We start from the raw sequence: 14,523 nt of genomic DNA, 5'->3' as shown, positions 1-14,523 counted from the left end.
TAACAATATGAGTATCAACATGATGTTTAAGAAAAAAATATGTCGAAATAAAATAGCAAAGGTTCCACGCAGTATCATTTGAAAACTGGTTCATGCACAGCAAAAGAGTGCAAAAACTATTTATCAGACATTTTATCTTGATTTAACTTGAGTTATGATCAATTTATGCATCCCCCCCCCCCCCCCCCCAAGCATCTTCTGCAAACATATTTCAATGCTAAATGCGATCTGCATTTGCATCAAGAGCAAAGCTTTGGTCGAACTCAACTTGTGCTGAATGGAAATCGCAAAATGTTTTTAAGCTTAACAAGGTCAGTTTTAGCATGATTTGAATATTCCTCACTGTTGTCGTTTTGAGGCCGACATTTAAAAGGGAAAAATATGAATATCATGTAAACGAAGCTTTTGTGCAACCAAATTGAGAATAATTTGGCTCATTGCAACAAATTAGGCTAATTAGCCTCCAATGGAACCAGGATGATTTTATGGGACTGAAAATAAAGTCAAGGACAAAACAGTAAGTAGTTCTTGAGCGACATTATAAAAAAATATGAATTTTGGATTCTGACCTCACTCATAGTGTCTTGTAAGTCTTTCTAAATGAATGCGGTTCTTCCTCTGCTCTTGGGAGGGGGGGCATTTTGAAAAGATGATGAGGAAATTAGTGAACTCTTGATTACGACTGAGATCAGTCACACAAAGAGTGGAGAATAGAAAACTGTTTGAGATTAGCCTAATCTCGGGCAACAAATAGAAACCAGTTTTGAGATTAGTCATGTCACAAGTGCAGATGACATTTTTTTATTTATTTCTAGAGCGCTGAATAGAACACGCTTGTGATTATTCATGTTTAGAGCGCCGAATAGAGAGAAAAAAAAATGCTTGCTATTAGCTACGTTAAGAGAGATGAATAGAAAATCTCACATCAAAAGTGCAAAAACAGAACTTGATTTAATATTTTGAGCGTTGAATAGAAAACGGCTACGTCTAGAGCACGGGAAAGAAAACATTTTGACACAAGTCACATCGAGAGCATCAAGCAGAAAATGAATTGCATGTGATGAGCGGCAGCCAGAGTGCCGAATAAAAAAATTTTTTGTTCGAGATTAGCCACAACTAGAATGGCAAATAGATCATTTAGATTAGCCAAAGAAATAGAGCACTGAATACAAAACTGAGATCATTCGGAGTGCGGATTAGAAAACGGCTTGAGATTATTAACGTCTCGAGCACCCAATTTAAAAAGGAGATCGGTCACATCTCCAGTGCTGAATAGAAAACACCCTGAGATTATCCGTGTCTGCAGCACGTAATAGAAAAAAAAAATCATGTTTGCGATCCGTAATAGAGAGACAGGAAAGAAAAACGAGATCTTGAGCACTGAATAGAAAACTATTAGAGATCAGCTACATCGCATGCGTTGATTCGAAAACGGTATACGATTATCCACATCTAGAGGACCAAACACAAAGCTTTGATCTATCACAGCTTGAACGCTGAATAGAAGACTAAAAACTTGCCTGACAAAAACTACATCATTTGAGATTTATGTCGCATTTTAATCATGAAATAAATACAAAACTGTTTGGGATCAGTCATGTCCCCGGAGCGCCGACGAGAAAACATTTGTCACTCCAAAGTGTAGCCACGTAGCATTAGCGTAGCAAACATGTCTGCCAGGTCGTTGGCGGCTCCAGCAAAGCCGCCCATTTGAGGTCCAAAGGGTTGAAGTGCAGTCCACAGAATCAAACGGTAACGCGGCCGCTGGCCAGGATGGAGAGAAAGCGAGAAAACGAGAGAGCGAGAAAACGAGAGAGCGAGAAAATGAGAGAGCGAGAGCCAGCGCGCGTATTAGCGGGAAAGAAGTGGCGGCCGGCGCTACCCGCAGCCACAAGCAAAGTGAGAAGGAGACATGGGAGAAAATCGATGCAGTGTCCACCAGGGACAGAATGTCATGGAAGTTGGTTTTTTTTTTTTTTTTTTGTCTTGCACTCGTGGCCATTTGTTGGCCTAATGGAGGACTGCAGCCTTTTTTATGGCCGCAGTCACCTTGGCTAATCGAGAACATCCTGGCGGAGGACGATTGCAAAGGATGCCACAATGAGATGCGAGGGATTTATAAAAGCATCATATTAAAAGCAACAATAGGAACGACGCGCCTTTACTCTGCTGTCATACACAATTGATGTTCAATACTGGAAAAATATATATAATTAGCATTCTAAATTACTGGATTATTATTTTTGGAGTATTTTTTTTAATTGTCTGTTTTTCAAAATATTTTTTTCTGATTACTAAATATAAAAATACAAAAAATTCAGAAAACCAGGAAGAAAAATTACTCAGGAAAAAAATCCAAAAAATGGAGGGAAATGATAAATATATATTAAAAAAAAACTGGAAAAATGTCTCAAAAAGCCGGTGCTCTGTTTTTCTGAGTATTTATTTATTTATTTATTTTTTACCTCTGAACTCCAAGTTAATGGCGGACACTTTTCCGCATACCTCCAACGTACCTTCAACGATATCACTGACTGGCTCAGTTAAGGTAAGTACTGTATATGAACATGTCAATCCATTGGCAGGATTTTAGATAACAGTTAAGTTTCTGCGGAAGCGTATTGCATGCAGGAAAGTGTCCGCCATTAGCGAGTCCACAACAAGTCACTTTTCTTCAGAATTTAAATTTTCTGTATTTTTGAATATTTTTTCCAGTGTTTCTAAATAATATTTTTCCTCCGGCTTTCCCCCCCCAAAAATTTTTAAGCATTTTTCAAATTACTATTTTTTTTTATGACTAATAAATGCAGTAAAACAGAGAAAGTGAGTCTGCAACAAGTCACTGTTGTTTTTTTAAATATTTTTTTCCAGTTTTTCAAAAAAAATTAACTTTTTTTCTGAGTAATTTTTCCTCGTGCTTTTCCGAAAAATGTTTTGCCCCGTTTTTCAATATTTATGCAATACTGAAAAAATATATATATAATTAGCATTGTAAATTACGGAAGCGTATTGCATCCACATTAAAATTTCTAGAGGGAGCTTTGTTTTTTTGTGTATTTTCTATTTTTCGGATTTTTTTTTTTTCTGTTTTACTGAATATTCTTTTTGTCATAAAAACTATAAGGATTTTTTTGTTTTGTTTTTTTTACCTCTGAACTCGGCTGACAATTTTTTGCAGTTTTTTTGGGGAGTAATTTTTCCTTTTAATTTGTCATATACAGATATGATATGCAAATATTTCTAGAGTGACCTTAAATAATACACAACGCACTTTAATGTAGGATCCTGTCCATGGCATCAAACTCTCACACATTCACAGGCGCACGTTGAGGTCTATTTCCCATGAAAGTGGTGATCCCCAGCGGAGCTTGGCATCCAGCGTGAATTTACAGCAGTCTTGGGCAGAGACGTCTCACGAAGCCCGTCTTCGCGTCGGCACAATGAAGCCTTTTAAAGATCTTAATCATCCAAAGAGACCCGACGCTCTGCAGGGCGTCGTAAATCTTCATTTGAATACAGTAGCAGGCTGATAATAAGCAGATGGAAGCAGACTTTCTGTTGCAAACCCCCTTCGCTTAACACAACACCGCCGTCATTTTGCGATGACGCCACAAGTTAGAACAGCGCATCCAACAAATGAAACTAATGAGGACGTGTCTTATGTCAGGTCGAAAAAAAAAAAGAAAAAAAAAGACTGATGCACACAATCCCATTTGACCAAACGTCTTTGCTGCGACAAGTGCAATGAGGATTTATTGGCCGGCATGCTGCCATCCATTTTTATTTACATCCCTTCATCCTATTTAAATCCGTCAATATTCTCTACGTTTGATATATACACAGAAATATTGCCAAGGTCACATTTCTGGTACGGGCTTGTAAAATCATCAGCATCATCTCACTTGTCATTTGGGTGCTGCTGGATGACAATCTAGTTTTTCATCTGCACGGATACATTTAAAACAGGGATGTCCATTTAACTTAAATCCACATTTGTACAAAAACTGCTTCAGAACAATATTAAGACACAATATTACTGCGGATTACTGAAGAACCGTAACCGTCTGCATATATTTCCATATGTCTGTAGTATACTGCCCCCAGGTGGCCAAGGGACACACATCAGGAGGAGCAGCACAATGCCCACTGAATTAAAGTAAGAAATGTGACAAAAGATATTGGATTTTTTTACATTCTATTCAAATATGCCATTAGTGGATGTTTTTATAAAGTGCTCTTAGTATACAGTTCTTCTCCTCCTCATTAAAAAACACATTCCATGATTTTTTTTTTCATTCGGCTGGAACGGATTAATGGCATTTCCATTCATTTGAATGGGAAAAGATGATTTGAGAGAAATTAGACTCATAGCGCCACTGCATGTACTTTTGGTGACATTTTATTGCTTAAAAAGTGCTAATATCTTGGTTATATTTCCATCATGTTATGTCTGTGAAGCAGGATTTTTTGCGATGACGGTAAATTAAATGATGTATTTGGACTGCGAATAGGGAAATACGCCAATACTTGATGCTACCTTAGCATTACAATGTTAAAAAAAAATGTTTTCAAGTAAGGGCTGGCTTACGTGAATAAGTCGAGGATTGGGTAAAGAAATAAAACACATCATTAAGTAATAAATTAAATAAATTCAAATAATTTTACTAATACCGAATGACAAATATGTGGCAGACTGAGTACAAATACGTTCGATTCCCAACCACTAGTCCACAGACCAGCTTTTTGCTAACAGATGACATACGTTTCTGAAAGAAGTTTTATTTTGAAAATCAGGTGCATCCGTTCAGTTGGTCAAGGTAAAAAATAAATTAAAAAAAACTCTGATGATGTTCTAGATTCAAAACAAGGTCCAACGTCCCGAAACTGCCGCATAATAAGCTGAATTCTTGACTTCCATTTGCAACATCCTACATTTGTAAATCAGGATGAAGGCAACTGAAGATGAATCACGAAGTCGACTTAAGAAAAAAAGAAGGAAACAAGTGCAGATCTCCTGCTAATTACGATGGGGATTTGCTTTTCAACGTTTTGTTTTTATTTGCTTCCATGTCACGCACGCACGCACGCACGCACGCACGCACGCCTATTCCATTCAAGCACCGATGATATTGCTTATTTTGCGAAAAGTGCCAATAACACTCTCCGCATCAGGTGTGATCGATCAGTTGTTATTGATGAGCGGCATGGATCGGGCAGCTTATCGATCAAGCTATTGGTGATCAGGCTGTCATGAATAAAAGACAAGCGCCTATTGAGGGTTTTTTTTTTTGTTTTTTTTACGCAAGAAGCAAAACATCTTGAGATGAGGAAGACAAGAAGAAGTCAGAAGAATACCAAGATGACGATTAAGAGCGAGGGTTCGGAGGTGACAAAGTGGTGACGGCTAACATGTTGATAATAAACAACAAACTATGCAGGGCGAGAAAAAAGGTGTTGAAAAGCTTTCACGCATGCAACACTCAGATGTTACCTGACAATCTGTTATTGGGAACGCTCAGAACGAGAGTTGTGATTTTTATCGTTTTAGGAATTTCATATCAACTGTAAGAACGAATCATTTTGGAAAGTCATGTACCGCAAGATTCAATGTATAATACGCCGTCTCAAAATCACACTTAGACAAATAAATACATTTCTGTGCTTGTGTATACATAACTCCATGATTTGCTGGTATCCTTCATGATCAAAATTACTAATATAAATGAATAAAGTGTAAATATGTTTGAATCCAGGTTTAAAACGATACTTTCTTCCATACTTTTGTTTCAGGTATTTCAAAGTAGAAATTTTATTTATTTAGTTTGCTTTAAAATTTCTTTAACTGCTTTACATTTTCTGGATTTTTTGGGGAAAATGCACTATAAATTTTCTTCTATTTTTAAAATTATTTCTCTGCATTTTTTTATTTTATTTTTACAACCCCTAAGGTAAAAACATACTGGTAAACGTCTAATTAATGTGAACATTTTTCATTTCTTATTAACTCATTCACTGGCAGCCATTTTCACTGAAGTAACTCCCTTTGCTCCCGGCTGTTTTACTGGATTTTGACTGATTTTGTAAGGCCCACAGAATATTGAAAACAAATATATATTTGTATACGTTTCTGTTTTGCAGCAATTAGCATTAGAATATAGCGAAGTTATTCACAAATCTGTTCAAAACACTTGGGGAAAAGATCTTGTTGCAACATGTCCCTGGTTGATCTCTTATACTTTGCTACCACCTGCTGTCCGTTTTTGTAATAACTACCATTGATTTTAAGTGACCTCTTCAGGTCAGACGCTGCATCAAAGTCTTCTGTATGCTCTAGCATTAAAAAAGTACAAATAAAAATAAAACGTCTAAATACGTTTTTGGGACCACGGCAATATTTGTATACATTTTTGGGAGCAAATGAGTTAAGCTCCCTGTATAATAAGATTTTGAGCGTTATCACTGAATTTTACAGTAATTGTAATTGTGATATAACACACAATTGCATGTTTTGTTTTTTCAACAAACACAAGCAGTAAACAAGATTATCATATTTCCTAAGCAGTTAATAAAAGATTTATGATGGTAAAAGTTAGACTCTGAAAAGATTTTTTTCCATCGTGCCAAAACAGATTGTGTAATGTTCAACGTCAGAGGTTCCATTGTACCTTTATGATGTACAACATGATCATTCCTGTCATAAGGAGCTGTTTATAAAAGCTATAGAGAAATATTTAATCCCCAAAATCAATGTAGCGTTCATCTGAAGTGAAAATATTTGCGTTGCCTTAAAAATACACCGGAGCCATTTTCCACACGTTGAGAACGTCACATTTGATGTTCGCACACATCAAGCCATAAAAGTCGCACGTGTTTGTCCTGGCTCGGCCGTGCACGGGTGGGTTTTGTGAAATAATAAAAATGACAAGACAGGAAGTGGAGGGAATATTTGCGCTTACAGGTTCTTGACGTTGGTGATCCCTCTGAAGGCTTTCCTCGGCACCGCCTGGATCTGGTTCTCGCTCAGGTCTCTGGGGGGAAAGCGAGAGGGACGGAGTCAATGATGAGCTCCGACGATGAAGCAAACCACGAGCAGTTGGCAACACAAAGCCAACGGAACAAAGCGACAGATGGACGATACGACATTTATGATGACATGCAAATAGCCTCAAAGACGAAAGACTCCATTGGATTGGATCGCGGCGTACGTGCGCGCCTGCGTAACGTGTCCGTTCGGGGTTCAAAACACGCATATTCCGCCGCCATTTTTTTTTTTTTTTTTTTTAAGTCCGGCTCATTTTTTATTTTCCACATTGACTTTGGCTCAGCGCGTCCGACTTATGATATGTGTAATGAATATGTACAGTCTATGAGGCAGAACATATGTGACATGACGCAATTGGGCGGCCGTTCACTGCATCGGCGTGACGGCAGCCGGAGCACAATGAGATGAGACATAAAGGAAAAAAAAAATGCTTGGCATGAGCTAATCGTCATATTACTGTCGGGACCTCGGAAAATATACTTTTCATACGGTCCGCTATTGCCGTCACATATAAATGGTAAGAACAGAGGCTGTTCCTGGTTTGCAGCATTAGCATTTTTAAATACAAGCTAATCATTTGTTTTATTATTAATGTTTGTTGCTTTTTGTGTTTCCTCACAGTGAAATGATAGTTATGTGACAAGATAGATCCCCTGTGGGATTTATGGATTATGATGAATGTCAAAAAATAAAAATAAAAATCTGCCAAAACTGGATTGGGATCGGACGATATTTAGCATTTCATGCAAAATCGGTGATCGGCTATAATGTCAATTTATATAAGACATTACATGTTATATTTATGTTTTTCAGCATTTTTTGAAAGTTTTTGTTAAAAAAAACAAAAAATTCAATTCATGTCAATTATACGTGGGATTTCACTATTTGTGGGCCGGGCGTCGACTGTCGTGTAAATATAAAGGTCGGCTGTAAAATCTTGATATTGTAAAGCAGAGTTCAAACCAAGACTATAAAGTAGACACAGGAAAACTTGTTATCAAACAGGAAGTAAATGTTATGGTTAAAAATGTGTATGGTTAAACATTTAGCAAATGAACTGAAACGTATAAACTTGCACATCATATGTATTGGAATACAAATCAAACGTCCATTCCATTTTAATTGGGCTTGTAAGCAGAGGTGGCAAACCCAGGTCCAGAATGTAAAAACCCTGCTCCAGGGTGCTTTTTTTTTTTTACCTGCTAGTTAGCTAGCTAGCTACCTAGCTAGCTCAAGGGGCTAAACCCAAACTATGGCAGTGTTGTTTACTTTCTGGACTTGGATTTGCCACCTCTGCTTGTAAATATTGGAAAACCACTTCATATACCTGCAGAAAAAAAACGCTTTCAATCATTGGAACGTATTACGCGACTGAAAGAATTCACAGCCGTTACCATAAAGCTGAAAAATGTAGCTGACGTGTATCCTGTTTCAAAGTTGTCTTCCCTCCGGCAGGAGTTCAGCTAAAGTCAGTTGATTGGACGTGATTTAGAAAACATATTGCTGTCCATATAAGATCCCACAATTGAGAGCCAATCAGAGCACAAAACCAAGCTGACACTAACAGCAGTGCTTTTACTAGCATACGTAAGCGTCTGACTTTACTGTACGCACAGTTGATGTCGCAGACAAAAATAAATAATAGCTTGAAAGCTTTGGTCATTTTCGTCAAAACGGTTTTCCTTTCACCCTCTCCGAGACACTAATAAGGTTTCCATCCAAATTGTTGCGCAAAACAGACATGCAACTTATGCCCGTTTCCATCTGTTCTTCTTTTTGCGAATATTGAGAGGGGACTCCGCCGCTGTAGGTGGCGCTATACACCATAGAGATGGGCTCCACCAGCAATTTAAAAGAAAACGAAGAAAAACAGGAAGCGGCTGCGCCATGCGCTGACATCGTATGAGTTTGCTTTTGTAATTATTGATAAACCGTAGCATTTTTTTTGCCGTTTTCCATCTAAAAAAGCATTCACAGTCGCTTCTTTAATTATTAATTAATTAATTCTTCCAAAAGTATTTCTGTTTCGTCGTCCCCCCCAAACATACCTTACTTTATCGTCCGACACTGCTTTGAGACTACAATCGTGCGTGTGATGTAATATCCAGTCAAGACGTGTGACATGTATCCAGTCTTGCCAGCGGTTATTCGCAAAACCTGTTTCCAGAGCCAAAATTCGCTTTTTCCTGCTTCAAAATCCACCCCCTCTAAGCCGAAAAACTTTTTGGGCAAATGATGGGCCCTTTTTTGAATTTCTAGCGTTTCCATTCGGTTTTATTTTTGCATTTCTTGAAAATTGAAACGTTTGGCTGCCTCAGACAGAACATGCAACTTGAACCCTCGTTTTAGTGTCATATTTTTATGGTTTTAACGTCATTACAGTTTTATCATTCTTCATATACGTTATGTTCAATTGTTCATTTTTTATGTATACGCTTTGGTTGTTTTTAAAATGCTCTCTCAATAAATAAAAGGTGAAAACCCAGGTCCAGAAAGTAAAAACCCTGCCATAGTTTGACTTTAGCCCCTTATGCTAGTTAGCTAGCTCCCTAGCTAGCTCCCATGGTGCTTGTTTATCTTTTAGGGAGCTAGCTAGCTAACAGAAGGGGCTAAAGCCAAAGACTGCGGCAGGGTTTTTACTTTCTGGACATGGATTTTCACCTTTTATTTATTGAGCTAGCTAGCTAGCTCCCATGGTGCTTGTTTATCTATTAGGGAGCTAGCTAGCTAGCATAAGACCTGGATTTGCCACCTCTGTTTTTTCTCCACCACTTCAACTATCATGTTAATGGCTGAGCTGCATGTGAAAGAGAATTTGGTCCAACAAAAGTCGTTTTTGGGGGATGTTTCCCTTCTGTCTGCTTCCCACTTGGCTGATGCGGAATCCGAATGCGCGGCGCATCAAAGTCTCAAATGTGTCGGTCGGCATACGCGCTCGCGCAGGCAGCATGGATGAGCTTTGACAAGCTGGAATGGAATCGTGTTGTTTTAATGTGTAGCTGGGCCGGGGATACGCATACGCTCGTTTTATTTGTTTTTGACTTGGCGGATTTACAGAAAGGCGGTTTTCCTTCTTGTCTCCCGCCAGACATTTTGATCGAGCAAATAGAAACATACATTCCGTGCTCTATCGCTTTCTATTATCCGTCATGCGGGAATTGTTTGTCTGCTTTGCTAACTGTACGCACATATCTATCATGGTTTTTTTTTTTCTTTCTGTGATTTGCATCCCTCTGTGGAATAAAAGACAACGAGGGGGAAAGAAACATGAGAAGTTGCCGTTTCATAAGATTTCCGAGTATAAATCAAAAGCTTTGTTTTGAATCCGTCGTGTTGTGAACGATCTAAAGCAGATTATTTGTGAAAGGAAGTCATGATCACAGGGGTTGTAATAATGAAGCTCGATGAGTAGCGATGCCAAAAGCCCTTCAAAATTGTCGGAACTGAAGCTGGACTCAAATCGTTTTTAACGCGCTGCGACGATTGATTTTGAGCTGCTATGCATGGTGAGGGTCTCCTTCTCCAATCTCCTTCAAATGTTCAGATCGCATGGCCCCGCGCCGAGGACCGGATCGATTCGGAATGATGGATGATCCGAGATTGCTGGGGACGACGAAACTGTCTTTTGGGGACGCAGACATTTTCTCAACTTTGCACCAACAACTGCGGCAAAACAAACTGATAACTTGGGATGCATGGATGCAACTTTATTTTTATTTTTTTTCCCCCCAGACCAAGTACAAGTCATTACTTTTGAGTAGTGGCGCAACGGATCATCATTGATCCGTGGTTGGTTTGGATCAGGCCCCGCGGATCGGATTGCGCACGATACGCGGATTGGTTGGTAGAAAAAAACAACAACAAAGTGTGCATTACACTAAATTCAAAATAAAATTGACCAAATACAGTAATACATTGACGGCAATGCAAATAGCCGTAGTAGACTTTTACTTTGAAGTTGGCCCACGCCGTGGCGTGATAGCTAGCTTGACTTCCCTTTTAGCCGTTAAGGATTTCTTTATCGAAGTTTTGATTGACAATGTAGTTGCGACCAACATCAACAAAGCAATATCCTGAACTCAATTCAATCGCTAATGTAGGACGCTAAGAAACCGCTAATTAACTACGCCGTCATTGTATGACACGACAGAAGTGTCTGACGTAAGTGGCTAGCGGCTAGCTGTTAGCATGACCAATGAGCGTGTGGCTGCCGGCTGGTCATTCACCATGTTTTTCATAACTATTAAAAATAATAAAAATAAATAGAACTTCCTTATTTATTTCATAAAACACTTTTGCCCATTAAAAAAAGAAAAACATTCAGCTCAAAATGTCAAACTTAGCCATTTAAATTATAGGAACGCAACTTTAAGCCATTACTACCTTGTTATTTTACACATGGACAACGTAAAAAATAACAATGTTGCACTTAAAGTTGTGTTCCTAATTTCTAATTGGCTATATTAGAAATTAAATCGATTTTTTATTTTATTTTTTAATGGGAAAAAGCGTTTTACAAAATAAATGAAGACATTAAATCCTAAACGGCTCTATTAGACATTTTGAATTGATTTTTTTTTTTTATGGAAAAAGTGTTTTACAAAATCGTTTTTGGCTTAATCCGAAAAATGATCCGATCCGTGACTCAAATCCGTGATCCGATCCCAACCCTGACTTTTGTGATCCGTTGCACCACTCTACTTTTCAGTACTTGCCAATATTGAGTACAAATAATTGTTCTGTATTATATAATTCAGGGCCATTTGTGTCATTTAAAGTTACAGACTGTAGCATCGGTGTCATTTGTTAGCCCGTCAATGGCGTTTTGTATTATATGTTAGCATTAAGCTACTCGAGACAAAGCTGTGTGCTTGCCAGGCTAACTTCGCCGCCTGTAATTCTCTTTAGTGTTGCTTCTACTGGAGTCTTAACCACTCAGGGAAGAAAAGAATATTACGGTGCACGTATGACACGCTCGTGAGGAAATCATTTGCCGTTAGCGTGAAAAGATAATATCAGCTAACGAGAGCATGTTGAGGAAGTCCACAACGCTTGGATGTGTACCGTGTGCCGTGTCCTTGCGTAAACAGCAGCAGTCCTCCTCTCATCTCATGGTGACTCATCGCAGCTGACCTTTGAGCTGAGAGAAGGCCATCTGCAACAAGAGGCTGAACCCTGAACCCTTGAAAAGGACAGCGGCTTGCTGGCACACACAGACGGACTTTGGCGCATGTGTGTGCGTGTGACGTCTCTTCACCTGCAATCTGCTACCGTGTTTCAATTTGTTCTTCTGCACCGGCAGCGAACGGGGGCAAAGTCAACGCAGCCAAATTCAGCCTTGCTTGGCGCTATAACATGACGGACACTCACTTTTGGGTGCTAGCGTCGCGGGTAAGTCGTCACATCGCAATTTTGTTCTCCACCAGAGGGCGCAATGAAAAAGTGGAATCTGTTTTGCACAACCCAAAGTCACATTTTTCAACTTTATATATTTTCAAACATGCGTCGTACATACGTCGCAGCGAATCATGCGGACTCGTTAGAGGCATCTTGTCATGATTCAGTCACGGCGTCTTTAAACTACAGCAAGTATTAGCCAACATGGTAGTTTGGGGCAACTTGTCTCAGTCCTTTTAGGGTTTGTTGTCACACATGCGAAAAATGGGCCAATTAAAAATGCACCTCTGGCAACTCGAATTGTTCTTCAGATTATAGAGTCGGATGAGTGAGGAAATAAATTTGCCATGTTTTGTTTCATTGTTTACAAATTGATTTTCCAGTTGTTGGAACCAACGACGGTGTCCCCGCATGTCAGGACTGGTTTAAGTTTCATGATGAACCATCCATCCATTAACCGAAATGCTTTTATTTAAAAATCAAAATAAAAAATCCAATTTATTCTCAAATGTCCAGTTTGAGGGAAGTAAAACAGACATTTGAGGCTGAGAGCTACGACCGACATGCCAGCAGCTCCTCAGGACTTTAATCCATTCCGTCATATTTTTATGTTAAAGTTTGCTCAATTTTCAAAATCACTGATATACAATTTCTCTGACTGTGAAAACAAACACCAAAAATGATCTTTGTTTTATTAGTTGCAAAGAAATCTAATTTGACATTTTACCCCAAATAGTGTGACAACTTACCCATTGGTGGGGCAACATGTCACATGTTCACTACCTTTATTTGATGGCTTATAACTCTACACTGACACAAAGTATGAAAATGACAAAAATACAAAATATATATATAGCTAAGACTTTGGTCTTGATGATGTATTGATTCCAAGAAGTGCGACAACAAACCCCGGTCGTCCCGATTTTTTTTTAAGGTGTTTGAAAGGTGCAAAAGGTTTAGCATACGTGCGCGCGCGCGTGTGTGTGTGTGTATTAGCTGCCAGCGAGCACCGTCCCTCAATATTAACTTCTATTATTCATGTGAAGAGAATAATAACAGCCGGCAGGTCGACCCTTCGCCGCTTCGGATATTACTGTTAACCCCCTGCAGACAGTCACACACTGCGAACCCACTCGCACCATGCGCGCGTGCGCTTGCATCCCGGCGCATCAATATTAGTCCATTTGTGTTCACAAACACACAAAGTGGCCTGGCGATACAAGATGGATACACAACCTCAGGCTTGTTGACATCGGAACTATTAACCCGTTTGATCCAACGCACCCCAAATGCATTACGGAGGCCTCCAGACGACAAGGGCGGCAAGTTGCGTGTGCGTGTACGCATATACGAACATACATTAGGGCGGTAACGAAAACAGATTTGAGTTGGAAAAGATGTTTTGATTTCACCGAACCTTGCAAAATGTATATCCAATTTTATTCAATCGTATCCAATAGACTAACACCCCTAATATATATATATATATATATATATATATATATATATATATATATATATATATATATATATATATATATATATATATATATATATATATATATATATATATATATATATATATATATATTATATATATATATTATATATATATATTATATATATATTTATATTAGGGGTGTATATATATATATATATATATATATATATTTATATTAGGGGTGTATATATATATATATATATATATATATATTTATATTAGGGGTGTATGTATATATATATATATATATATATATATATATATATATATATATATATATATATATGTATATATATATATATATTATATATAAGTTTAACGGGAAAAACAGAGGCAAGTGTTGGCTCCGCTGCGAGGGAAGCCAAGAAGACGAGAAGAAGAAGAAGAAAGGGAAGAAGGGAACTCTGGGAAGGTCTCCTGTGAAACCCGAGCTGCTTTCAAATGGAAGCCTCGCTTGCTGGTCTTGCCCTCCCCTTCATCTTCCTCCAGTCTCCCCTTCCCTCCCCGGGGGGCTGTAACTGCATTTAATACTCTCCCATAAAGACAGTAATAAATATTGACTGCTGGCCAGCTCAAAGTGGCC

The 14,523-nt window shown here is 38.5% G+C and overlaps 1 protein-coding gene across 2 annotated transcripts in view; it reads right to left on the bottom strand.

Moving 5' to 3' along the window:
- slit3 (slit homolog 3 (Drosophila)) overlaps positions 1–14,523 on the bottom strand; it is a 240,606-nt gene that overhangs the window by 124,366 nt on the left and 101,717 nt on the right. For both annotated transcript variants that reach the window (XM_086084418.1, XM_086084417.1), the window contains exon 5: positions 6,957–7,028. In XM_086084418.1, coding sequence (XP_085940544.1) covers positions 6,957–7,028 — 72 coding nt within the window. The remainder of the gene's footprint in view (positions 1–6,956; positions 7,029–14,523) is intronic.

The sequence above is a fragment of the Leptonotus elevatus genome, chromosome 9 (assembly GCF_054856555.1).
Source record: "Leptonotus elevatus isolate MCC_2025b chromosome 9, RoL_Lele_1.0, whole genome shotgun sequence".
Lineage (NCBI taxonomy): Eukaryota > Metazoa > Chordata > Actinopteri > Syngnathiformes > Syngnathidae > Leptonotus > Leptonotus elevatus.
This window is presented reverse-complemented; position numbering and strand designations above follow the sequence as displayed.